Source organism: Eleutherodactylus coqui, chromosome 2 (assembly GCF_035609145.1).
Source record: "Eleutherodactylus coqui strain aEleCoq1 chromosome 2, aEleCoq1.hap1, whole genome shotgun sequence".
In the NCBI taxonomy this organism is placed as follows: domain Eukaryota; kingdom Metazoa; phylum Chordata; class Amphibia; order Anura; family Eleutherodactylidae; genus Eleutherodactylus; species Eleutherodactylus coqui.
The window spans coordinates 132,589,988-132,617,627 of record NC_089838.1 but is presented as its reverse complement, the minus strand read 5'-3'; the positions used below and the strand labels follow the sequence as shown (position 1 = coordinate 132,617,627).

Below are 27,640 nucleotides of genomic sequence, written 5' to 3'. Positions count from 1 at the left end.
TTCAGTGGAGATCAACTGAAATACCAGACTAGAGATGAGCGAGTATACTCGCTAAGGCACTTTACTCGAGCGAGTAGTGCCTTAGCAGAGTATCTCCCTGCTCCTCTCTAAAGATTCGGGGGCAGGAGGGGAGCAGGGAGGAACAGAGGGAAGATCTCTCCCCCCCTCTCTCCCCCTGCTCCCCGCCGCAACTCACCTGTCACCCGCAGCGGCCCCCGAATCTTTAGAGACGAGCGGGGAGATACTCGGCTAAGGCACTACTCACTCGAGTAAAGTGCCTTAGCGAGTATACTCGCTCATCTCTATACCAGACCTAACCCAAGGAGAGGTTTCTAGAACTTGTTTATAAGTTCGTTAGTGCCTCGAGCAAAACTACATTCTGTACCAACACAAAGCAAAGAAATCTGGTCACTAGACCACCAGACACGTTTCTTTTTTACAAAAATTGATATTATATCGCCTTAAACTATCAATGTTATCGATATATCGGACATAATATCGATGAAAAGTATCGCCAAAGCATTAGCAATATATCGGTTTTTCAGTCTTTGGAAGGAAGCAGTCATTTTTTTTTAATCCTGCACAACTCCTTTAGGATCATTCCAAGAGCACAACACAAGGGCACCCTGATGTCCCAGAATGCTTCTGGGAAAATGTTCTATATACAGATGAGAAAACAGTGGAATTTGCGCCTTTTAATACATTAGTCGACATTTGTGCGCCACATTAAAACGTATGCCAGCTATAAGCTGGAGTAAATTTCAGCTATAATTTAAGTCAGCGTAGCATAGCCTGGTGTAAAGTTTAAAAGTCTCAATTTTGGCACAGATAGGCGCAATTCTCCAAACCACAGAAGTAAATTAAGTAAAAGAATGCCTGCAAAAGATGAATTGCTTTGGAATGGCCAAGTCGCAGTCTTGACATTAAAGGGAACCCGTCACCTCCGAATAGCACCAGTTTATGGTGCTGTTAAAAAGGGACAGGTTCTGTTTAAGGGTGCCTTCACACAGGCCGCAAATAAGTCAGAATTTCTTGTGGAAAATTTGCAGTATAAGCTATGTGGACAAGATTTAAATAATGTGGAGGCGATTGCTGCTAAAGGGTGATCGCTCATCTTTTATGCAGCATAAAGGAGGAGCAATGAAGCTCACTGCTCATTGTGCAGTTTAAACAGCGGGCGTTCCACAGCGAACAGCCGCTGTGTATCTCAATGTAGAGGGGCGGGGGGAGCGAGGGGAGAGAAATCTCCTGCACTGCCCCGCGCCCCTTGCTGGCCGCTCCGTGAGCCGGCCTGCTGTGCTAGCTCCTGTGCAGGAGCGCAGAGACATGGGGGTGGAGTGTCGGGCATCGTTTGCCCGACACTCATCCAGTGTAAATGGGCCTTTATGTATGTAAGCAGAATTACAACAACATGGGTAAGAAAGCTTCAGTTGCTTCCCTTGGGCTGTTAGCACATGCATCTTACCTCCTTGTCCTGCAGAGGGCGACTCCTCATGATTAATATTAGCAACCAGTAATGTAGTATACTCACACATTGTAGAAATTTGGCATAAAAATCTGCACAATACTTCACAAAATTCCAATTAAATACACCTTTATGGTGGCACGAAAAGGCCCAATGGACTGTGGGATGCAGAGCGGATCCTGCAGCAAATACTGCCCATAGACGGGAAGGAAGGGGAAAGATCGCAGCATGCCCTATTTTAGTCCAAACCTCGCAGGGACGGCTTCCATTATCAATTGTTGAAATCGCTGCGGATCCGCGCCACTCTTTGCACTGCCCATGTGTTGTGGTGTGCAAGCCAGTACATCCCCAGAACAGAGAAGAAACGCATCACACAGGTAAGTCGGGGGTCACAGGATCTGATTCTGCTGCAAGATTTCGCAGTCAGAATCCAGCCTGATTGTGTGCAATTGACCTAGTGGTGATTTACATTTGATGCAGGTGGAGTCCAGCATTAAGGAACCTTTACACAGGGCGACTGTGCTTTAACACAGGAGCGATATTCGTTCACAGAATGCAGGCAGAGCGCCCCAGAAATGTCTTCCAGATGCCCACCTCCATACACTGCATAGATGAACAACTGCCTGTTTATACCAATCGATTCTCGCTTGGTTTTTAGGAGAGCTAAAAACCAAGAAACTTTGACAAGTGAGCGATTTTCAAGTGCTTAAAATTTCCAAAGAAGCTTTGGAAGATGAAATTAAATTAGTACAAAAATGGAAACATCACTGCCATCGACCCACAGTTCTTTCAAAGTGAAGTCTTAGGCCTTAGGTCCACTTGCACGGACGGATTGCACTGCTGAATCCCTGCAAGCCCGGGGACATGGGGAGGGGAAGAACATTTTCTTACCTCACCGGATCAGATGCAGCTCCCCTTCGTACAGGCCAGATCTTCTTTCTTCAGCACAGTCGATGTGCCCAGGCGTGACGCTGTCGCACGCGCAGTGCTTTTTTTCCCCCTTCAAATCTCCTGCTTTGACGTGGATCCGCGGCATCTCCACAGTAACATCTGCGGGTGTGCCGCGGCGGGGACGGCTTTCATTGACTCCAATGGAAGCAGTCGCTGCGGGACCAGCAGGAAAATTGAGCATGCTGCGATTTCTTCCTGTGCGTGCGATCTGCACACCAGGAAAAAAAAACAAAACAAAAAGAAAACACATCCGAATGCTTTTACTTGCCGTGCGGGTGCTAATGCATCCCTATGGGCAGCAAGACAGGCGGATCTCCCGTGCAGGAGACACGCGGATAAAATTAAAATCCGCTGTGGACAGTGGGCCTCAGGAAGAGCGGGTTCTTTCAAGGATTTTCAAACCACAAGAATGAAAGGTTTCTTTCGGCAACTAAACCTACATGGATTGGTCAAAGTTCAGAAAAGTTTTAAAATATATATTTTTTTAAATTAGTATATTGACGCAGAAAAAGTACATGAATGGGTTCTTCATTTCGTTTCAGACATTTTGATGCGGGTATAATTTTGTATTACGGGATGCATACGGCTATGGTTAGCGTCAGGTCATTGTCTTTATATACTTTTTATTCTGTAATTTTTTTTTTTTACTATCCATGTCCCCTATGAGGTCACATATTTATTTCCTAGGTTAATTCACAAGTTTCTACTGCAGCTGCGGCATCTATATGAGCCCGTTAAAAGGGTAGCGCATCCCCCTGTAGTGACGTTAGTCACTAACCGAGCTGATCAGACACATCCATGCCTTCCTATGGAAGTACGCTACTGTTATTTCAATACAGGGCACCAGTAATGAGATATAGGGTTAGAGCATGGTTTTTGACTACACCATGTATATGGAGTAATGTATCCCTTACTGTTAATTGTAAATATGTTAGACGTTACAAAGGCGTCTTATGACTACATAAGGCCAATAGCATTAACATAGGCCATCTAATTCTGAGGATACCCAACTTTCTTATAACTTACGCCGTGGTACAATATTTTTACATAATACAAACATGAATTACACTTATATTATACAGAAGTAGCAGCGCCAATCTTGGGATTTGGCACAATATTAAAATAGCATAGGCGTACTGTGATATCTATGCTATTTGCATTGCACGGCCTTTGACAGTCACTTCGCTTACCCGATGGTGGCGTTTGTCACAACTATACATGCACAAACTATTTTGGGGTGCTGGGCAGTAAACCTACACCTTGATAGCTAGCTAGGGGAGGCATTTGCTAGCTGGAGGCCAGATGGCCAGGATTTAGTTGTTTTTTTCCCACAGTTTGTGTGAATTGTTTTTCTTGTGCAAAGTGAATAGAACTCATTTAGGTGAGTTTTAGACCAAAATATTCCATAGCCAAAAATGCAATACCTGATAGGCTGCAAAGCAGGCACAATCGATGCAGAGCAGGCACAGTCGCCACAGGCGCAATCGTCATAAACCCTAATAGAAAGCGGTCAGCCAGACTATGATATGGAGGAGCTACTTGTTCAATGCAGACTAATGTCCAGCCACGTACTCAACCCAGCCCAGATTGGGAAGGAGCGGCTGCAAACAAAAACATAGCCCACACATGTGAACGATACCAAAGAGGCCAGCCAAAGATTGATGTGGCTCGGTGAATGTCTTTGTTTTTTCTCTCACCTCTGTGATTTTAATGCAGTTAACAGTGGGTTAGCGTAGGTTCTGACGGACACATGGTGGCCTTGCCATGGTCCGTCAGCTTATGCATCTTGGCCAAAATGCAGAACTAACACCTGCAGTTATTAGTATGTATTAGTATTTTTTGCATGCAGTTTGCTATAAATTTTGGGGAAGCCCAAGATGTCAGCCAGTGTGGCCCACTTTGGAGATACAGGGCAACCCACTGCTATGTCAGTGAGAGTTGCTATCCTGTATGGTAGGGTATGCCCATCTTTGGCTGACGTCTTTGGTATCGTTCACATGTGCGCGCTATGTTTGTTTGCAGTCACTCCTCTCCAATCTGGGCTGGGTTGAGTGGGTGACTTCACATTAGTCTGCAATGAACAAGTAGCTCCTCCTTATCATAGTCTGGCTGACTGCATTCTATTAGGGTATACGACAATTGTGCCTGGCCTTTTGGCGACTGTATCAAGTATACCTGTATCAGGTATTGCATTTTTGGCTATTTCAGTGAATGTCTTTATTTTTTCTCTCACCTCTGCGATTTTAAGATATTCCATAGGACTAAATTTCTTCGTCTGTCAACCATCTTGGGGGGAGAGGAGGAGATCTCTCACTCCCCCCCCCCCTCCCCCCGAGCACGCTCGGATGAGAAGGCAGTTACTCGAGAAGAGCGATGCTCGCTCGAGTAACTGACCTTACCGAGCATGGTCGGTCATCTCTATTCTGTACCTATTCATAAAGCTGCCTGAAAAGCTACTACTCTGACCAGCTGGATCAGGCGTAGAATATTAACAAAAAGGCTTTTCAACCTTACAGAAAAGTATCATATAAAAGTACATATAAAACAACACTTGATTAGTTTTATCACATTTTATTGCTGTTTGGGACAACCTTTTGATGTTCAAAAAAATTATACAGATATGGACAGATGTGATCAGGGCTATAGAGTAGGAGATGGCAGAAATTTACCGAATCCAACTCTGGCTTCAATACATAACTATACAATTAAAGTATATAAAATGTCCCCTTTTACTATAGTAAATTAGCTGTCACTAATTATTAAGTATGAATCAATTGTGAATGAGTCAGAGCTGGAGTTTCACGGTCCTTTTAGACAAGCCAATTTTCATTTGAACGAGTGACATCACTAGTTACTGGTTTGCACTCGTGCAGCCCGTTGAGACACGTAAATGCATCGTTGGTTCATTCAAACAAGAATCATTCAGTGCCGGTATAACCGAATGCAGTGACTGAATGATTACTGTTTCAGCGGAATGATAAGCGAATGAGCCAACGATTATTTTTATGCCTGCAGAAACTGAGCGAGGAATTGTTCAGTCGTTGCTTGCGCTTAAACTGACCGATTATCATCCACTTTTGTTCGTTTTAACAACTTTTTGACTGATATCATTCCGTCTAAACGCAGCATAAGTCAGGATCTGGAAGAGTAGAGGAGTTGGAAGTAATAAGCAGGTGTTGTCAGTGACTTCAATTACAATCCAATCAAAACATGAAAGACAAAGCTAAAAAGGAGATAAAGTTTGGTAGAAGGGGAGAGCTTTACTGTAACAGGAAAATAAAAATAAGTGTTCCTTTAAAACGGCTCCACTGCTGCAGAGGTCTTCCCGCTGATACTATGTACATACACTTAGCAAACAATCAGACATTCTACCATGCCAGTCCTTTTGGCTTTTTAGATTTCCCTTTTTTCCCCCGTTGAGCCTTCAGCTTCTTTCTTTGCCTCTGGTTCATCCATACAGGGTACTGCCCATGCTGGTCTAGGAGAGTCTTCTTGTTTCGTTTTGCATCGGTTTCCATCTTCATGGGGTCTTCTAAATGAGCGCCATAGGAAGTGGACAGGAAATAAAAGGATTAAGAGTCACTACCTACAAAATACTCTAAAAGTTAATGAAATCAAGTTTTAATTTATACCCTCAGTCCGCTTTTATATCAGATTTAAAATGATTTTCTTATTAATATACACAGGTTAGATGCTAAATGTAAGCTCAGCGTCTGTCCTACTGCCAGGACCCCACAATCCCAAGTAGAGAGAATCCTTGTCCCCACCAGGACATCCACTTCATATGTTTGTATGGGGGAAATGATAACCACTTGTCCAGGAAATAGAAGACCCGGACAGTCCTCGGCCAAGGGCAGGTTTGGATTCCGCTGCGGGCTCCCGCATGCAGAATCCGAACAGCATGTGGATATTGGGCCTCAGTCATACTGGTAAAAGACGGTTTTAGGGCGGCCTCACACAAGCGCATTTGTGGCTGCAAAATCTGCACCCACAATGTACAGCAAAGAACCCATTGAATTCAATGAGTTCCTTCACATGTGGAGTTTTTCTGCATACAGTTTGAGAGCGGGGAAATACACGTAACATACTCTATTTTTCTGCACAATTGCGCACAGAAGGCCCCTGTCTGTCCACAATTGCGCGGAGAACTTAAACACAAACACCTGGGCCTAGTAGGTCAGCTGACCCACCTACCGAGTCAGCTGACCTGCTTTACTAAGTAGGCTGCTCCACCTACTCCAACATGGCGCTGCTGTGACCACCTGATGTGAGTGGTCCAGGCAGCACAATAGAGTACAGTAAAATGGGCCGATGCGGGTGCAATAGCCCGTGGCAATGTACCATGCATGGCGCATATACGTCCCGTGATAGCGAGCTTATATGCGCTTCAGCTCATGTGAGGCAGTCCTTAACGTTTCCAGCGCTTCATGAAAATGCTCAGTGAGCAGTCCGGAGAATGGGCCAAATGCTCTCTGATGGGCTGGCCGAGCTGTCTTTAGTGCGCTGTGTACCTCCCTTTACACCGCCCCTCTCTGCTAATGTGACCCGAGACGTTCTCCACATCAGCGTGGTGATCTAACTCTTGCGCTGGTAGCTCCAGGAATGGCACATGTGCAGTTTCTCTGCCCCCTTTGCAGGCAGATGTAGTAGACTCGCCTGCGCCGCTCCCAACTCATACATGAGTTTCATCGCCGTATTGAGGGAGGGGCTGCATCGCCATCAGAAACGGTCTGGCCATCCCATAGGAGATAGTCTGATCTTCCCGACGGGGCTTTACATGCAGTGCAGGAAATGTTAAAACGGTATGCTTTTACCAGAATGGCTAATAAAGCAATGCTGTGAATGTGCAATACTTTGTTGTTTTACGATGTTGGTGGCTTCATATCCACTAAACTAGTGGCAGGTCCCCTTTAACACCTAAGGAGCTGTATGCTGCATACCCATTGGCTACTCTACGTAACTCCTCCCAATCATGGACTGGGGTCCTCTATAAGTGATTGCTGAGATCTCTGTCCCCATCCTGTGGTAGATGGTAGTGGGGAAGTTTCCAGATTACACATGACTGTTCAGATTCTGTTCTTCGCATTAAATCTACACTTCCCTTACAGAATCCTAGTGTTGACCATTTACCCGAGGGTGCAGCTACATGGCAGAACTAGCAGTCCATGCATGGACCATTACATCCCTTCCAGAACAGAGGGGTCTCGGGCAAGAAGTGAATTCTCATTCGTAAAAGACCAACAAAAGAAATTCCACTAATTGGTATTCAACGTCTTAAAGATACTATGTTGTACATGACTAGATAGAAAGGACACAGCTAAACGTTACAGTGTTAGATTTACAACACTGCTGAATGCCCAGAACATGTCAGATGGAATCCTCCAGAGGGGCAGCGGAATCAGCGCACACACAGCATGCCCGGGACCCACACAGGAAAATAAATCCGACTTCTGCGGAGATGAAAACCGATACCATAAAAACAAAAGTTTTCAAACAGACACAATGGTGCGAGTGCCAGGATCTCCCAACGCCTCCAGGCAGACCTGTGCTCTACTCTAAGCACTAAAGGGAATGCATTACAGATATTTTAGGATCCCTCTAAAGTTTGATCACACCAGCCAGTCCAGACCATTATAAAGATTTTTACGACTGTACCAATCTTCACTTCTTTCCTTTGTGTTTAACCCCCTCTGCACACTTTTCTGAATTAACCCCCCTACAGTTTTGGCCAAGCTCTGTTTCCTCTTTTGGACAAACCCAGCTCATTCTACTTCCATTGTAACTCCGGTTTTAACCAGTGTTACTGACCTGCTTCTGGGGTTGGGAATACTGTATTTAGAGCTATCATTTTTCTGTGTGTACAGAGGAGGGGGGTGATCTGGACATGAAAATAGTTAATTTGGACCATTCGTTTTACAAAAAACGGAGTAGAATGTAATCAGAGTCTTATGGATGAGGAAAAAATAAGGATATATAACATGTATAAAAAAAAATTGTATAAATTTAGTATCGTCTGAATCATGCTGACCCAGAGAGTAATGTTACATTATTTATTCTGCATGCCGAATGCTGTAAAAATAAAATCCAAAAAACAAAAAACAGTGTCTGGCTGCAGAGGAGCCTATCGCTCCAGAGAACTGATGAACCCCATTAGAAGTTAATGGTGCCTGTTGGTGGGTGAAGGGGCATTGTTGGCCGTTGTGTGATGGGTCCGACAGTTATGGCTTCTGCTCAGAAGAGGATGCAACTGAAAAGAAATGGGCTACAAGTAACACCAACACTCTAGGAAATATAAATGCCAAGAGAACCATTTAAAATACACACAAAAAGACAAGTGATTACTAGAGATGAGCGAGCATACTCGCTAAGGACAATTCCTCGATCGAGCATTGTCCTTAGCAAGTACCTGCCCGCTCGGGAGAAAAGATTTGGCTGCCGGTGGTGGGTGGGTAAGAGCAGGGAGGAACAGAGGGGAGATCTCTCTCTCCCTCGTGCTCACTGCCGCAACTCACCTCTCCCCCGCCGCCGGCAGCCGAACCTCTTCTTCTGAGCAGGCAGGTACTCGCTAAGGGCAATGCTCGATCGAGGAATTGTCCTTAGCGAGTATGCTCGCTCATCTCTAGTGATTACTGTAGGTGGGAATACTACAGCAATGGTAATATTCAGTCATATTTCCTAGAGTGATGAGGTTATGTGCAGCCCTTTTCTCTGCACGTCATACACATTGGGCACCTCATTACCAGGCTCCCTCATTGCGTAGTGCCCACTATTTTTTGGTTGTTAGTTTTGCTCAGTAAAAGGAGGAGGAGAAGAAAGAGGTGCATGCAGTGCTCTGCACACATGTTTTCCATATGCCCCACCTATTTCTATAGGACACACCCAGTGTTGGACCAGGGTGCCTAGAACACACCAGTACAATTAATTCTGGGGGCTCACTTTACTGATAAGGAAGACGGGCCCCAGGAAGGGAGAGTAGCGGCCAGCCCCCAATGCACATAGGTATTTCATCCAGTCTATGCATCTAAATAGATTGATAAACTAGCCACTTTATTAGATGGCCATACAGCCTGGCTGATATGCACTTCAGCAAGTGTACTGTGCCGTGTGCCATGGGGAGGGGTTGGAGTGCCCTCTCTGGGCTCAGAGCCCACTGGGGGATTCACCAGTCCAGGCCTGGATACACCACTAACAGCATTTCATTTTATCCAAAGTCCTTATTGCAACAAGACTGTTAACAGCCAGTAATATAAATGTCACACAAACGCTCACCTTCTGCGGCTTCGGCTTCCTTCGCCTTCTCCTTGGCTTTCTCAGCAGTCACAACAGTCGCAATGTCTTTCACATCTTCCATCAGTACGTCAGCATTTGCCTTTGCCAACACGATTTTTAAGCGGGCGAGTTCTTTAGGAGCATTTTTCTTCCTCTTCTCGGCCCGCATCTTCCTCTTCCATTTGCTTCTGATGCTTTTGGCCATTTTTATCTATGCTGCCAATGATGGAAGATGCGTGGTTACTGAACTGAACATGGTTTCCATTCCAAACCACTGAATGTCATCGGTCTTAACCCCTTAGTGATCAGCCTATTTGGTGCTTTAAAGGTCCAAGAGATTTTCATTGTCGCGTTGCAATAACTCGTTGACAACCATATGAGGGTGCAAGTTATATATTTTAACCCTTTCCAATCCATTTTCCCTGCCATTTACACACTCCCCAAGCTCTTACTTATTTTGGGTGGGAAAGTGCATTGTGGATTCCGTAAAATGACTCAGTAGGGTAGTAGGGGACATTCTGTCGCAATGTGAACCCAAAAAAGTCCAGGACCTCCAGGATCCTGCAGCAGGAAGGTCTGCCTCCTATGGACACTAAACTAAAAAGTCATTTAGTTGGGTGGCTACAGGAGGGGTATAGCTGATAGTCAATTCTTCATTTGCTTAGTGTCCGCCTCCTAGTGGCAGGAGCTATACCCAAGGTCTATGCAGTGACCCCCCCAAAGACACAATTAAGAAATATGTATTTTTTTTAATTAATTTTTTTTCCCTTTAACTTAAACTTAATTGAACTTTTTTAATGCTATTTTTTTAGTCTCTGAAGGAAACCCTGAAGATGTGATCATTCGATCACTAGGATAGTACACTGCACTACTTGTGTAGTGCATACTACTAAGCCTATGACAATAGCTTATTAAAATCTGGAAGGCGGGGCCTAATAGGCTGAGCTGCCATGTTTCCCCAATAAGACCGTCTTATATTACTTTTTGCCCCCAAAGAGGCACTAGGTCTTATTTTCAGAGGGATGTCTTATAACAGCAGCAAAGCACCTTGATTGTACTTTCGCAGCAGTGTTCCTGCCTTTGACAGCAGCTTTAGCAGACCCCATCATTGATGAAGTGCGATAAATACAAAAAAATAGAACAGACAGCATTCGAAAATAATGTTTGAGCGCAAGTCTGCAAGGCTCCCATTGAAATCAGTGGGAGCGTTATACCACGTTTTAAATGCCGCGGTAGTTGCATCTGTGTGCTACTTACCTAGCACGGTCTGGATCCCTCCCGCTGGTCTGCGGAGTTCCGGTAGCATGCTTACAGTCGCCGACTGAAGAACACTTTCTGGTAACAGGGTTTGTAAACCCTGCCTGCAGGAAGCGATGGCTCCGATTCTTTCTTGAGTGCCATGGCACTCAAACTGCAGCGCTTGATAACCCAGATTAAATGGCTGTAATTGGTTCATCGAGTGTGGCATTGGTTGGCTCAGCCGCGGCGCTTGAGAACCAATCAGAGCCATTGCTTTCTAGAGGCGGGGTTTACACACTGTTACCAGGAAGCAATCTTCTGTTGGCAGCTGAGGACTGCAAGCAAGCCGAAACTCCACAGTGCAGCGTGAGGGACCCAGACGGTGCCTGCTAGGTAAGAATTACTTTTTTTTATGCAGCATAGCTAGGGCTTATTTTCAGGGTAGGGCTTATCTTTCAAGCACCCACACCTCTGAAAATCAGGTTAGAGCTTATTTTCAGGGAAACATGGTACATAGCAGACATGGAGGCTTTTGTCAGGATTCCGGCTGCCATGAAACCCATTGGTACCTTACAATTACACTGCGGGGTGCCAGGATCTGAGGTTTCCCCATCACTGGTTGTTGGAGCAGGAGCCTTGCTATTAGTAACAAACAAACACTGTGCGAGTCAGTGGAAATATCATGGTGCTTACTGGCCGTGTGCAGCCACCTTATCGGTCAGTGTGAACTGACGCCGGCATCTAATGTGTGTGCAGACACGGACGGTACGTCTGCCCCATGCTGCCCCCTGGAGTAAGGGAAGGGCATGACATGTATGCCATGTTCACACGGGGCAGATGTGCCATGACTTTCCGCATGGAAACCCTACGACATTTTTGTACCAACAGCCGGAGAGCAGATGTCCTACATGGCAGACACACAGAAGGCCAACGTCACACCAGCTGGAACAGATGCAGAATCATCACAGCAGATTTTGCTGTAGAAACAGGGAAGCTTCTAGAATCTCCTTCCCCCGGAGGAGAAAATTTCCAGTGTTTTTATTTAAAAGCCGCAGCACGCCGTTTTGTGCCGCTGATATCAACCCTTGAAATACAAGCGTTCAGATCTACAGTAGATCTGCTACAAAAAAAAAAAAGTGCGTCCAAATCCACACCATTTTGGTACAAATATGTCCGCCGCTGGTTTCCAGTGCATTCACTGCAGAAGCCCCCATCAGATACAAATATATGAAGTTACCCAGAATGCACAGCACAATAAGCTCTTACCCACAGAAGCAGTGCAAAAAAATGTGCCCCGTGTGAACAGAGCCATACAGTCCAAGCACTGCCAGGAGGAACTAGAGAGGTGCACGCCTGCTTGACCAGGCTTTCCTTCAGCTTTATTACACAGTGGGCATTAAAATAATGCCGTCCTATGTTCTTCCATGAAACTATTGGAGAGTCTATAACGTTGATGCCCTCCAGATGTTACATACATGTTACATACATGGACTAACCTCTCGTCAACACGACACGCAGCTCCCACGCTGCGCAGTGAAAAGACCCGGATATGCTCCGCACTCATACAAGACACTAGAGGCAAAACTGCTCGAACGAAAAACAACGTCCCCTTAACAGCAGAGAAGTAACTGCCGCCATTTTTCCGAAGACACCCTATCCACCTACCACTTATACACTCCACACGTCCGCAGCGCTCTACAATTACACAGTACGTCACGTGACACGCTTAATCCACCTGTAATTTTATATTCAGCCATCCAAAAAGGTCACGTGTCTGGTATAGAGCCAATCGTACGATGCGGGAGGCGGGTGCTGAGGCCCGCCGCTACGTCATCACACCCCCAGCTGCAGTGTCAGGAAGTGTCGCAGATGCGATAGTGGGACCTGGTAATAATGACGGCTGCGGAGCACTACCCCCGCTCCTCCATCGAGGATGACTTTAACTACGGGACCAACGTGGCTTCGGCCAGTATCCAGATCCGTATGGGTGAGAAGGATGTCACCGGGCGCTGCTGCCCAGAAGTTTACAGACTGACACTCATTCTGGTTTTTCACAAAGTTTGCTGCTTCAGTGTTCTCAGATCTGTTGGTCGGCTGTTTCTATGGTTACTGAGGTTCAGTTCTAAGCATTTCAGAAGTTTTTAAACTTCTGTTGCATTACGTTTAGGCAAAGACTCCATACTTATAGCGATGACCCTTATCTTCAAGGCTTCTAAGATTTGCCCTGGCCTGTTGGATATCTGCTTCTTTGCCAAATCTTGACTGATTGCAGCCCATTCTTGCCCAATCGGTGCTTGGAGTTTCACAATTTCTGTGATTTTTGCTTCACACATTGGAAGTGGCCGCTCTCCTTCTTCCCGCGGTATAGCAGCTGTCGGGCTGCCCTCACAGGGGGGCGAGAAAACCGCCTGAGATTTGTGCATTGCCAGACGCTCAAATACGAACTCCATTCTTTTGAATGGGGCCATACACAAATCTTGGCATGCTCTACCTCGCTGTGTGCTCTTCGAAGTGATGCGGGGCATCCACTGGGAATTCAAAAGGGGGCCAGCGTGATATAATGCGTGATTCACAGCCTAATATTGCGCTTGCCTATGTGAAGTTAGCCTTAGAGTATTCGTTCAATTCAGGTGATATTGTAGCCATATCTATATGTGATGATCCGTTCAGTCACTCTATGGATCATCGCTCTCCATGCTGTCCTATCCTTGACCGCTGCTTTCAGTTCCTCCATGTACATGTTTGCTGAGCATCAGTGTTTCCAGAGAATCGGCTCTCAGGATATGTCCAGAGTATGAGAGCCACTGTTTGCTGATTTTGCCCTCCTAGGGATATTTTTGGTTATATACACTCTAGAACCATCTTGTTGGTGACCATTGCCGACCATGGTATACGCAGCATTCTTCTCCAGCTCCAGAGTTCAAAAGCATTCATTTTCATTCTATCTGCCTCCTGAGTGTCCAGCTTTCGCATTCATATATGGAGATCGGGGACACGATTGCATTTATCATTCGGATCTTTGTAGCAATGGTAATATCCTTGCCATTCCTTGCATTACACTATGGCCAAGTGCAATTCTTCGTTTGATTTCTGGTTTTGATTTTCCATTGCTGTCAATCTTGGATCCGAGGAAGAAGAAATCTTTAACTAATTCAATTTCCTCATTGTCAATTTTTTACATGGACTGTTCCATTATTTGCTGTCGTCATTACCTTTGCTTTCTTTATGTTAAGGTACAGCCCCATGCGCTCACTTTCTTCTTTAACTCTTCGGATTAGTTATGTCAGGTTCTTTTCACTTTTCTCCAGCAACGTTGTATCATCGGCATTTTGAAGGTTGTTGATGTTTCTCCCACCGATTTTCACTCCAGTTGTTGATTCATCCAGGCTGTGTCGTCTCAGGATTGTTTCAGTGTATAGATTGAACATGGCTGGTGATAGAATTAAGTCTTGTCAGACGCCTTTCTCAATCTTGAACCAGTCAGTGTTACTGAAAGCTGCCCGTACTATCTAGCCTTATCTATTAGGTATGCCTAATTGTATGTGTGATGCATCGGAGAAGAACACAATGAGAGACACTCAAGTGATGTTTCCAAGTTCTTCTAAAGTGTCTTATTATTTGCATGGTTTATTTAGAGACATGCAAAGCAGTGCTAAGAATCGTCCAACTATCATAAGTAACATGAGTGCAGAATGTGTTTCTAGCATTTTGTTGCAAATCAGAAACAAGGTCTTCTATGACATTTGCATACATTAGTTCATTTCACATGCCCTCCACAAACAAGCCAGCCCGTTCTACTTTTGAGTCTTTTTAGTGAAGTATATTAACCCTGGGCCATAATGTGCAGAAACAATTACTAGATTACAATATCTATTAAATAGGCTCATCACAGAGACCTGTCAGCGCTCTCCCCTCCTCCCCCACGGCGGACTATCGCTAGTGATATTCCGTCATGGCCGTGGACAGGCAGCCTACTCTTACACGGGTGTGTCTAGACTTGTACCTCACCCTGTGTGCATGCGTAATATATATATATCTCCACCCAATCCTGCTATGATGCCATCCCTGGACTCATCCTTGCACCGCTCTTGGATATCGGGGATTATTACTCAGTGGCTGATGCAAATTAGAACTTGTAAACCGGTGTTTTATGAGAAGGTGACTCTGGATAGTGCTCTTTCGCTGTATCTTACTAAATATGTGCTTGCTAATTATGGCCATTTTTGTTTCCTCTTTGAATGGCTGCTCATCTCATCGCCATCCCACTGCAATCGGTCATTGGTCTTTGGCACAGATTTTCTTCGGAAGGTCTACACTATATTGTCGGTGCAAGTTCTTCTGACCACCATCACAGCTGGAATATTCCTTTATTTTGACACCATCCGGACGTTTGTCCACGAAAGGTGGGTTTGTTACTTGTTTACTTAATGGCGTTTACCAAGATTACATTCACTTCCTAAAAATCATGAATATTTGCAGTTGCTACAATTTTTCTAAAATGTCAGATTAACAAATTCTCAACCCGCAAATAGTAAAAAATCTCTGTTTTTTCATCGTTTCCTATGGGCCCGTCCTGCAGTTGCTCTCTAGCAGAGAAGCTTAGTATGAGCAACTCTTCCCTGCACATAGCACGTGTTTCTCTCTGTACTGTGAGATATGTGCAGCTGAATCTGAGAAAGCTTGAACTGCGTCAAGCAAATGTACTTTTCACGACGGAAGCTTGTGCCGCATGTTATGTACAGCGCCATTTATTCAAATGTCTTGTCCAAGGAAGTTTGATGGAGTTGCAGGGTGTCATTTTTTGCACAGTAGGGCACAGAGGAGGTGGGTGAATGCAGATTTTCATATTCGCTATTACGGCACTATACTGTTCTTTATTCTACCCAAGCAAACCTGCCAAAAGTATTACACCAAGTACAGTGCCACTGAACATATGTGCCAGCCATACTGGGCTCAAGGCAAAATATAGTGGCACACGTATGCCAGTGACCTCAACTGTGTGTGTGTGTGTGTGTGTGTGTGTGTGTGTGTGTGTGTGTGTGTGTATGTATATGTGTGTGTGTATATATATATATATATATATATATATATATATATATATATAATGTGTGTGTGGTATGTGTTCTATTTATTATATCAATTTTTATTGAAAAACATGGCAGATTATGCGTTTCAATATAGTCTAAAAAAAAGATACCATTATATATATCACTGCTACTGCCAAACTTTGTTTGCATAACTTCCCATTTTGCCTTGGTTTCTTCCAGCCCCGGTTTGCTTTTGATCTCTGCCCTCGGATCCTTGGGTACAATCATTGCCTTGACAGTTTACAGACACCAGCATCCCGTGAACCTGTACCTGCTGTTTGGATTTGTGAGCATGCTTCGTTATCATATATAATTATCTTGGGGCAATAAATCATCCATGTAGCGTTTATTCCTTGTCACATGGCAGCGGGTCAGGGTTCAGTATGCTATTGAGGGTTACAGTATGCAGCAAGCCCGTTTGGCTTCCTAATAGCTGTGCTAAACACAACTGGAGGGAAGATATATATATATATATATATATATATATATATATATATATATATATATATATATATATATATATATATATATATATATATATATATATATATATATATATATATATATAATATAGCCTTGGAGTTTTACATGCTGAGTGGTGATGATGCAAGTAGTTACACATGAAGCTCTCTACATGATACGGTCAACTAAATCACATAGATCATCATGGCACAAGCATTACCTGGCAGGTGACTCTGAACCACAAAGAGGCTTCTGTTATCTAAATGGGAACTTTAAATGTCAAACTTGTGTACAATAATCTCCACTAATGTGTATCTAATCCTGCATGATAAAATATACAAAGTACATCGAAGTCTTCAGATGAGTGATGAGATGTATCTTTAGTTTCAGGATAAGTTCTCATAAATTAAGAATAACAGTTGTTCCCTATAATACAGCTAGAGAGTATTAAAAAAGCTCTGACAATCTGAGATGAAATTCGATTCCTTTGGAGCTGCTTTTATGCTTCTCTTATGATTCTTCATTGTGGTTTCCATCACTCTTGAAGACACAAATGGTTCAGCACGCAGCCCTGTTTTTATATTCCGGTCTGTCTGGGTTCCATCGTTTTGATAAGTTGCCTGATGAGCACATGAATGTGGTTATTCAATTTTGTGATAAAGTAGATCACAATCACATGGCTCAGTAGGGGGAATTATTGTACACTTTCTCAAAGAAAATTGAGTACCTAAGATGTCGTTTTGCTGCAGAATTCGGCCTACAGTCACATCTCGGGCAGATTTTTTTTCTTCTACAATGAGTGTATTTACACATCTGTTTGCACAAATGAAAATTTATGATCTTGAAATGAAAATGTTTAGCATGTCAGGAGACTTGCAATCACATTTTCAGCTTCTGTAGCCAAAGTCGTCCAATGGGAAGCATTACACACAGTATGTGCAGTGCTCAAAAGGAACAATCATAATTGGTCCAACTTTACATATTGTTGCAGGTAAGGCTTTAAGTTCTTGAATATCGCTAAGCCCACCTCCAGTCCCTGAACAGAGCAGCTGCAGCAGTAGAGCAGGCCATCAGATCTAAGTGTCCTTTTTTTCTACCTGCAGCTTTCTAAAGATGAAGGCCTTATGTCCACGGGGAAAATCAGGTCCGCTGCGGATATGTAACGCGGATTTCTGCTGTGGATGAACTTAAATTCCTTTTTTTTTTTCATGCAGGAGATCAATTGAGCTATGAGCTTTATGAGCTCCCGCACGCGTGATCCACACTTAAATGGAGCATGTCGCCTTTTTTTTCACGCGAACGAAATGTTAAAATCCCATTCGCGGCTGTTTATTTACCCGCAGGTGTTCAATGCATTCCAATGGGAAATTTTAGATGAAGATCATGCACGCGGGTGATCCGCTGCGGATTTAAAATTTTATTTTCCCCGTGGACATGAGGCCTTAGGGTACGTTCAGACATAGCGGATACTCTGGATTTTTCATTCAAATTTGTAGGTGGAAAATCCACAGTGTATTACAGAAGCGGGAAAGTGGATGATATTTTAACATATCCCATCCACATACTGTGGAGAAGGTTTGTGTAAATTGGCGTGGTGTGGATTTTGGATCCACAGCAAGTCAAATTTATGCTGTGGGGTTTTTTTGTTTTTTTTTTACTGATTAATGCCCTTAATGTGATGCACGTAGATTGTTTTCTGCTGCAGAAATTATGTTGTCTGTCAACTTACTCTTAGGCTGGGGTCACACGGCACGGAAATCCCATGAAAATCTCGCGGAATGACTGAACCGAAAAAATACGAGATTTCCGTAGGATAAGTGCAGCTTCAAAACCCACGGCCTTTAGCGGGCCTTTTGCTGTGGATCTGCAACATTTCATGCAGATCCACAGCAAATTTGCCCCTTCGATTTGAATTAAAATTGAATAGGTGAAATCTTATGTGGATTTGCACGAAGATTTGCAACAAAAGCCACACCAAAAAGTACAGATTTTTTTTTTCAGCTGCGGAAAATCCACAGCAAATGTGCCATAGGTGAACGTAAGACCTATTTCACACTGACAAGCGCAATATTGCTGGGAGAAGATGGCAGAATGAAGTCATTGAAAATCATGAGTCTTATAATTCAGAGTTTTTGCACTCTTGCATTGCTTAAAAATCGTGCGTTTTTTTTTTTGTTGTTTTGTGGTTTTTTTTTTGTTTGTTTTTTTTCCCCTCGCACATGTGAAGGCAGCCTGAGGGTGTGTTCACATGTAGCTCCTTTGGTGCAGATTTCATCTTTTCGATTGAGTTCAAATTGTGGAGAGGGGGCGGAGCTCAGTGCACTGCTCCCGGATCTTCCAGCCTCCTCCCCCTGGAATAAGCCCTAAAGGAGAAAGTGCACCAAATTCTGCATCATGATCCACACCAAATGCAGTTTTTGATGCGCAATTTGCACTGCGGACATTCCGCAGCAAATCTTTCCCATGCGGACACACAATTGGGGTATGTTCTCACGCTGCAGCGTCCAACAATACAGCAGTGTGGATGGGATTTCAAGAAATCTCCTCCTCATGCTGCAGAACAAATATAAAGCCTAAATCGACCAGTGGATCGGCTCTTTAGGTCCGCAGTAGGTCAGTTTATGCTATAGATTTTGGGAAGATTTCAACTAACCTGAAGGTGTGAGATTTATGTGTTACATTCAGAATTTAGTGCAGTTTTTTATTTTTTGTTATGCACTATATGTGCTGGATGTGGATGAAGCCTCATAGTATTCTTTCTTTGTGGCTTAATTGCGTGTATTTCTGAAGTACATACAAGATGATTGCTGTGATCTTTTTATTTGCAGACCCTCTTAGAAGCCGTAACAGTCGGTATTGTAGGTAATTAGGTTTTCTCTTAATAACATTTAGTGGCTATGTGTTCCTTTTGTTGTTATACCTTGTAATCATTTTCTCCTGTTTTGTCTTCAGTCACGTTCTACGAGGTGGCTGTAGTTCTTCAGGCTTTTATCCTGACAACCTGTGTCTTCTTCGGTCTCACTGCATTCACATTCCAGTCAAAGAGAGACTTTAGCAAGCTTGGAGCTGGGTATGTTTATTTCCTTCCACTGCTGAACTACAAACCTACCAAAAGAATGGTTGTATGTAGTAGAGCTTGTTAACCCCTTAACGACCACCAATAGGCCTTTTTAGGGACTGTATTGGCGGGCTATGTATGAAGAGAGATCACGTGGCAATCTTCCTCCATACATCACGGGCGCCGGCTGTTTCTTACAGCTGACACCCAGCGACAACAACTCCAATCAGCCACACAGCTCATCGGAGTTGTTAACATTTTAAATCCCCCGGAAGATTTTCAGGGGTCTTATATGGCCCACTGCGATCAGATCGCAGGGAGCCATGCGGCTGTCACGGCAGAATGCCTATCAAGCCATCCCTGTGGGGTGGCTTGATAGACCATTTGCCTGATAGCAGTATGGATGGACACTAATGCTGCATTAGCTTTGCAACTGACCATAAGGCTAGTCTCACTCAACCAGATTTGAATTGCGGATTCCGCAAGCGTTTGTTTCATGGTAATACGCGGAGCGCTCAAACGCATTGACTTGCGCAGTTCTGATCAGTGTGCTGGAATTGCGCAATCCACGAACAGAAAATAAAACGCAGCATGTTCTATTTTATCACAGATATAAACAACATAGAGCCCATTGTTCTCTATGGTTGTGTTTATACCCATACGCAATTACATTGCATATGGGCTGCAGTATCAGCGTCACCGCTGAGTGACGGCACAGGAAATATAAACAAAAAAACTGGTGTCCTGCGCATGACCGCCTCTGAGTATGCAGTCATGCGCAGTACAATTTCATGGCTACACACAGGGCAACAGCTAGGCTCACAGTTGTACTCCGCTGAGGGAGGCCCACAGCGGATTCCGCTTACGGCTATTTGAAATCTGCCACAAGCAAATCTGCATGCTTTATAGGTGGATTTTCATGAAGATATTTGGTGCAGAATCTGCAGCATTTCTGCTGCAAATCCACATCAAAATCTGTATATAAGACGTGGGGTTTGTGGCTGATTTTATGCCATGTGTGAATCCGAGTCTGCTTCACACGGGTGACAAAAATCACATAAAATTTGTGTGTTATGAGATGCACAAATATGAACCCCATTCTTTTGAATGGGGTTATAAACATGAGTGATGTTTTCCCGCATGACACCGTGATGCGGGAAACAAATCGTGGCATGTTCTATCTTACCGCGTGCTCTCGCATCGCACCACATGAAACCAATGGGAGAACTCCACAATTGCTACATCCCCGAAGTAGATGCGAGGCTGTTTTGACATGAACACCTCACATCCCTGGGAATTTCACATGGATGGCGAGCCTGATATGGGGCTGTGATTCACGGCCACATATCGCGCTCGCCCACGTGAAATTTGCCTGAAGCTTCAGTAGCAGACAGAGCGCTCTCTCCTAGGCAGATCCAGCCTGCAGGAAGTTTCTGTTGCAAAGCTTCATTTTATAATCAGCCAACCATTAGTGCAGGAGCCCCACTGTCCTTAAACAGGTGAGTACCCGCTATAGCTGACACTGGACAAGTCCCCTTAGGGACTGCTGTTAGTATATTGGTGGTCACTAAGGAGTCAAATGATTTTTCTAAACATTTTTAAAGTTTCAAAATGTATTTATAAAACTTTTATTATTTTGCATTGAAGAGAATAAATGACAAATAGAAAATATAGTAAAAATGAAACCGTCATTGATTTATAGTTTTGGTTTTTTTCCCCCCTCTCGGTTGTAAACCTTGTTTAGGGCCAGTTCACATTTGCGTTTTAGGGCAGAAGACCGTGCTATTTGTTTCAGTAAAAAAAAAATTGAAACAAAATGGAAACAAACTGAAAGTATTCCGTTTTTTGGAAAACCTATTTAAATCAATAGAGCAACAAAAAAAACAAAACTTTAATTTGTTTTATTTCCTCTTCTCTGCTCCAAAAACAGAGAGATTAAAGCCGTAAAACACAAATATAAACTGGCCCTTAAAATGCTATTGTAACAAAGCTTGCAGAATATTTAATAGACTTGAAATCTGTTGTAGAAGGGAGAGAACAGGAAGACTTAGGGTAAGGCTGGCTGTCCACAGGCGGTCCGATATCCGGCGGTGGGAGCAGGAGCCAGCAGATGGATCTCAGCGGTGAGCCTATCTGACAGATAGGCTGACCGCGGAGAATCACGGCAATTCGCAGCATGCTGCGATTTGCCGGCCGCAAGTGGAGAATCGCTATGATTCTCCGCTAGTGGACAGGCGGCTGCGCTTTCCATAGCAACGCTATGGAAAGCTGGCACTGCGTTCGCCGCGGCCGAATTATTGCCGCAGGAAACGCAATGCAAAAACGCCCGTGGACAGGCAGCTTAAAAGGGTTTTTCTCAACCCTTCGTTTCTTTTCTCTGCCTGGTGGATTTCCCGCTTGTGTTGGAAACTACATTGTAGTCCCATTTCCCTGCTAAGTAGGAGATTAGAGCATCGCTGTTAAGGAAAAGCTGAAGGGATCTTGAAGAATAAGCACTTTATTGAGATGGGAATACTATATTAATTTCTATGGATTTGGAAGAAAGGTCTGCAAGAATCGTAACATATACAAGTGGTCATTTTGTAATTAGTGCAACAAATCAAATCATGTAGATGGAGTTAGATGCTTTAATAGTAGTTTCATGTACAAGGCGATAACAATACTTATAATTATGAGGACTAGTACGCTTTATACAACTAACCAAAATAAACTGACTGCAAATTATTGTTTCAGGCTTTTTGCTGGTTTGTGGATTTTGATCATTGCTGGATTTCTAAGGGTAAGTAAAGAGTCACTAAGCTGAAACCATATCTGTAGATTTGTCCTTGTACCTTCATTCCTTCATTGTTGTTTATGGCCTGCCCGATAGAAGGTAGCTAGGGGGACACAATGTGTGAAGCCCTTATCTCCACTTCTTCCCAGTCTTTGGAGGGCACGTGTTTCACACGCTGGGCAGCAGACTGCAGGTAGTGCTCTGCCACTGGATGGCAATGTAGTTTCAGTAGCAGATCTGTGCTGCCTATGAAGAACGAGAGCAATTCTAGCGCTAGTTTACACTTTGTAATGGGGGGCATGCTGGCAGCTGTTAAGGGCTCCTGCACACTGGCGAGAGCAATATCGAGGACAGTAAATGGAGACTGTGTTGCCGGGTGCAGGTGGTTATTACTTTGGGGTAGGGACGTTTCCTTCCATGTGTATAGGACTATAAATTCATATCCCATTCTTTTACTTAAGGAAATAACATGCAGAATAATTCCTTGATAATTGCTGATTATCTGAGTTGTCCCATTCATTTCTGATAATCGGTGTATATATAAAGGAATTGCTGTGTCTGTAATTTTCTTATGGTAGTTTTAGCTTGCTTAGCAAAAAAAAAAAGTCAAGATTAAAAATGGAGTCATTAGGACAAATCACCCTAATAATATATCTAAAAAATATATATCTGTGCCCTGTCCCTCCTGGAAACCCCAATAAAGACAGAGTACACCATGAAGATTGTATTTGCTGGGAAGAGGTATGAAGCTTTACCTTTATATCTATATTTTTCTCTTTCTTGTTGGATTCAGTGTTGATTTGTTTCTGTGGTCCAGAAAACTTAGCTGTTCCTGCTTGTGACTAGAGTTGAGTGAACATACTCTGCCGAGCTTGATGCTCGTTTAAGTATTAGCGTACTCGATGGTGCTCGAACGAGCATCAAATCACATTCGACCCCGCCCCAGCTTTTGGCTCCTCCCACTGATGTGCCTGTTTTGGCCCCTCCTCACCACGACACAGCGCGTGTCATTTGAAAATTTTTGGTCTGGCGGGGAGGGGGAGAAACACGAACCAAGAAAAAATAAAAAATAAAAAATCGCTCGGCACCCAGCGTTCCACATACAAAAATGCTCGAGTCTCCCATTGTAGTCAATGGGGTTCGTTACTCGAGTAGAGCTCTCACATTTTACGAAAAGCTCGACTCAAATAACGCGGACCCGAGCATTTGGCACTCATCTCTACTTGTGACATACAATATGCTGTGATCACACATATCTCTCCTAATGACTAAGATTGGGTACACAGAACAGTCCTCATGGGAATAACTCTTTAATAAAGCTGATTTTTGTGAAGAATATTAACAAATCTCTGAATTCTCTCTCCCCAGCTCTTCTTTTATAGTGAGACTATTGAACTAGTCATGGCTGCTGGTGGAGCGTTGCTCTTCTGTGGGTTCATAATCTACGATACACATCTGCTGATGCACAAACTCTCTCCAGAGGAGCACATCTTGGCTGCCATCAACTTGTATCTGGATATCATCAATCTCTTCTTGCATCTGCTTCGTCTACTAGAGGCTTTTAACAAGAAATAAGACACCATATTCTTGTGTAACAAATGGTCACCCACAGAGTGTCAGTTTTACCAGTTTCATTATTTTGCACAATACTAATTATTTTAGAGAATATACTTCTTTTTAAAGGGGTTTTCTAAGACCAAAGTCAAACTGCTCTGTGCTAGATTTCGATCCCGACACAGCAATTGTAATTTCCAAGCAGTAGAGTGGTTGCTAGTCAAGCAATTACCTATAGTAGTATTTGAAGTAAAAGTAACCGTACCAAACTTGTATTTCCAAAACATTGGGTGGTTGGATGATGAGCAATTGCCTATAGCAGTATGTAAAAATACAGCAACCTATATTTTGGATAATGTTAGACAATTACTCGACTGGCAGCCGCTCAAGGTTATGGAACTGCAAGTCCTTGTTACAGCTACTTTTGTTTTAGATAATGCTATAGGTAGTTGCTTGACTGTCAATGGCTGAATGTTTTAGAAATTGAATTTTGTGGTACAGCTACTGATATTTTAGATAATGGTATAGGCAATTGCTGGATTGTAAATGCTGCAGATTTTCTGGATAATTTATGCCCAGTGTGAACATGACCATAATGATGAGTAATTTCCAATAATCTCAGACCTGATCGCTAATATATTTTTCCTTCGGCGATATGCTAGAAATATAATTTTTAAAGATCAGGTCAGAACCCAAAAACTTGAATATGCTACACTATTCCTCCTACTTCCCTGGCCAGTATCCATAAAGCAATGCTTGAATTGTTTGTTCGAAGATTTAACGTTATCCTATATCTGATCAGTGGGGATCAGACTGCTGGGACCCCCTCTGATCATGGGAACCTGGGTCCATTCATTGCAATGGAACTGCTGGAGATAGCCAAGCGCTTGAACTTGACAGTCTACTTCAGTCTTAGGCCAGTGACACACTGTCGTATTTCGGGCTGCATTTTTCATCCAAAATATAGAAGTGTTTCCCGGCCTGAACTGCAAGCATCATACATTCCTATGATCAGAATATGGGTCAGGAGACCCACAATCAGGCTGGTACGCACTTCTGTATTACCGTACAGATGCAAAACACGGGCAAAAATAGTAGTACGTCATTGGCCTTAGTGAAATGAATGGGGTGGGAGCGTGCATACTTGACCTTGGCTCTATTTCATTGGGGAGTCTTTGGGCCTACGGCTTGACCTTGGTTCTGGCAGCCTCATTGAAAGGAATGGAGTGGCAGTATTTATGCTGGGTCTCTGCTCAATTTCATTGGGGGTTCTTTGGGATCTTCATTCTAGTGATCGCGGGTGTTCCAGTGGTCAGATATCCACCAATCAGAAAGTTATCTTCTGCCCTGTATCGAGGGGATAACTTTACCAGTGGATAGAAATACAAATTTCATTTAATGCACAATGCCATCTGTGCATTTACTATCCCTTCAACCAAAATGCATCCTATAGGAAGACTGCCTGCATCACACATCTGCCAAAGGCAGACTTATTTCACTACATCTGGACTTGCCCAGATCACAAAAATGCACCCTTAGTAATCTATAGGGGTCTCCTGGTGGTGACTAGATCCTTGATAAACAACTGACTTCAGCCACATGCCTCAACCTTATGAAGAATTACAGCCAAAATGAAATACGCTCTGAGTTTGGATAGAGATTTAGAGGCCCTTTTACACATCTCGTTGGGTGTAAAAGGGCCTTAACAGAATGAAGGAAAACGTGCAAAAAGCTTATTTAATTTGCAAACCTTTAGATAACGTGATTAAGGCTGGTGCAAGCTTTCAGAAATACTGATTGGTAGCTTAGATAGGACGTCCAAAACTAAAGGCCCGTTTACACACAAGGACAATCTTTCAAATGATTGAAAGCTTGACAGTTTTAGCGATTGTTTTGCATAAAGTATTAATGGACACTAATGTCCATTAATACTTTTATCACCTTCATTCGCGTGTAAAAGCGCCTCCAGGAACTGTTTGCAGAACTTCATTGTTCTCACATGGGCTGCCGGTAAAATACAATGTAATCTCCAGCACCTGCTGAGAACACCGCGCACAGTCCCAGTTATCTCTCACTGGCTGAACGATTGATTTTAAGCTCACCTTAAAATCATCATTCAGACGAAAAGTGAGCGATGGCCGCTTTTACGCACAACGCTTATCGCTCATCTGCAGTTGTTTAAACGAATTTTGAGCAATAATTGTTGCGTGTAAATGGGCCTTAAGGCCAGCCACACACAAACGATCCAGAATCTGGCTGTGATCTCCACATACTTGCCATTTCTGTATTGCAGATGACCCCGGCGGCTCGGGTCGAACAGTCACCATTGACTTCAGTGGAGGCTGTCCGCAGCAAAGTAGAGCGTGCTACCTTTTTTAATTTTATCTCCGCTCATGGAATATGTGATCTGTTTCTGTGAGTGTGAAGGAAAAATCGAAAGCACATACCTTTCAATGTGCACGATTTGCTGCGGATCCTCCGTGCGGACACTGACCGTGGATTCCGCAATAGGAATCTGGTCATGTGAAGCCAGCAAACTTGGAAAAGTAAAAGTATAAATGTAGGTCTTATGTATTAATTACTTGGTCAAATTACTAAACTTTTTGGCGACATCTAGAACAGAGCTGCTTTCACACCTGCGTTAAGGTTCAGTTCAGGGACTCTGTTTCTGTCTCTCTTTCTGGACGAGAGAAACTTGAATAAAACTGAAAAACAAATTTTTAAAAAAATTTATACTCTTTTAAACCCCATTGAAATCAATGGAGGAAAAATAATCAAAGTATACTGAAGGGCTTCAGTTTGCTTCCATTCTGCCAGGTTTCTGTTTTTTGGGGGCGGAAAAATAATGCAGTTTTTTTTTTTTTTTTAAACTAAAAAAAAAGTGTAAACCTGGTGGAATCTTTTTTTTTTTGTTTTTTTTTAGTTGATTTCAGTCTCACTCCTCCAAAAACGGAGCACAGAGATGGAAACCCTAAACTGCTATATGTAATGTACTGTACTGTTTTACCTTGTTTCCTCCCCTTAGGGCTCATCCAGACATCCGTATATCGGCTGGGTTTTCATGCCTGGCCGATATATGCTGTCTCCCTCTGCTGGGGGAGGAGGCAGGACAGGAGCAGTGCACTGAACTCCCGCCCCTCGAAACTATTAGCAATGGGAGGGGGTGGGGCAGAACTTGGCTCCACCCCCACCCCTCCCATTGCAAAACAGTGGCGAGGGCGGGAGCTCAGTGCTCTGCTCCCAGATCATCCTGCTTCTGCCCCCTACAGAGAGACAGCGTATATCAGCCGTGCGTGAAAACCCAGCCGATATACGGATGTCTGAATAAGCCCTTAATTTGATTGTGTTGTATTGAAGCAAAGATAATTTTCAGTTCATGATTCTATAATTTAAATAAGTGATCCATATCTTGCTCGAACCATCTATGTTTGTCTATTATGTAATTCTTGTTTATTAACATACAATAGGGGAGGAGTCTAATGAATGTGATTGTTACATAACATTTAAAGGGATGCCGGCCTGGTTTATTCAGACAATAAAATCCTCTAAGCAAGTAAATGTTTCCTATTGCGAAGTATTTGTACATGTCTGTGTACGAGCGTTCATGGGAGTGGATATACTTTATAAAGAATGATTGATTAGATTTGAGTGCTAGAGCAGCCGATGAGACGGGGCTACTGCATCGTGCCACGTTTTGAGTCGCTGAAGCGGGGCCCAGGAACCAGATCAGTGGCTGTACGAAAATAAGAGGGCAGCAGGTAATCCCCACTCTTCTTACCACC

The 27,640-nt window shown here is 43.6% G+C and overlaps 2 protein-coding genes across 3 annotated transcripts; one reads left to right on the top strand and one right to left on the bottom strand.

The window, feature by feature from the left end:
* Positions 1 to 4,971: 4,971 nt before the first annotated feature.
* LLPH (LLP homolog, long-term synaptic facilitation factor) lies at positions 4,972 to 12,516 on the bottom strand. 2 transcript variants are annotated; one of them, XM_066591568.1, is made up of 3 exons: positions 12,421 to 12,516; positions 9,686 to 9,901; positions 4,972 to 5,948 (listed from the first exon to the last, which is right to left on the bottom strand). In XM_066591568.1, the coding sequence occupies exons 2-3, from the start codon at positions 9,888 to 9,890 to the stop codon at positions 5,785 to 5,787; spliced, it is 369 nt and encodes a 122-aa protein (XP_066447665.1). In that variant the 5' UTR covers positions 9,891 to 9,901; positions 12,421 to 12,516; the 3' UTR covers positions 4,972 to 5,784. The 2 variants fall into 2 exon arrangements, with proteins under 2 accessions (XP_066447665.1, XP_066447666.1); XM_066591569.1 differs by having other exon boundaries at positions 9,686 to 9,896; positions 12,421 to 12,474.
* Positions 12,517 to 12,744: 228 nt separating this feature from the next.
* Positions 12,745 to 27,416, top strand: TMBIM4 (transmembrane BAX inhibitor motif containing 4). The gene is made up of 7 exons (XM_066591567.1): positions 12,745 to 12,911; positions 15,219 to 15,327; positions 16,192 to 16,297; positions 19,302 to 19,335; positions 19,426 to 19,543; positions 22,265 to 22,310; positions 23,673 to 27,416. Exons 1-7 carry the CDS (start codon positions 12,818 to 12,820, stop codon positions 23,877 to 23,879), a joined length of 714 nt encoding a protein of 237 aa, XP_066447664.1. The 5' UTR covers positions 12,745 to 12,817; the 3' UTR covers positions 23,880 to 27,416.
* The last annotated feature ends 224 nt before the right edge of the window (positions 27,417 to 27,640 follow it).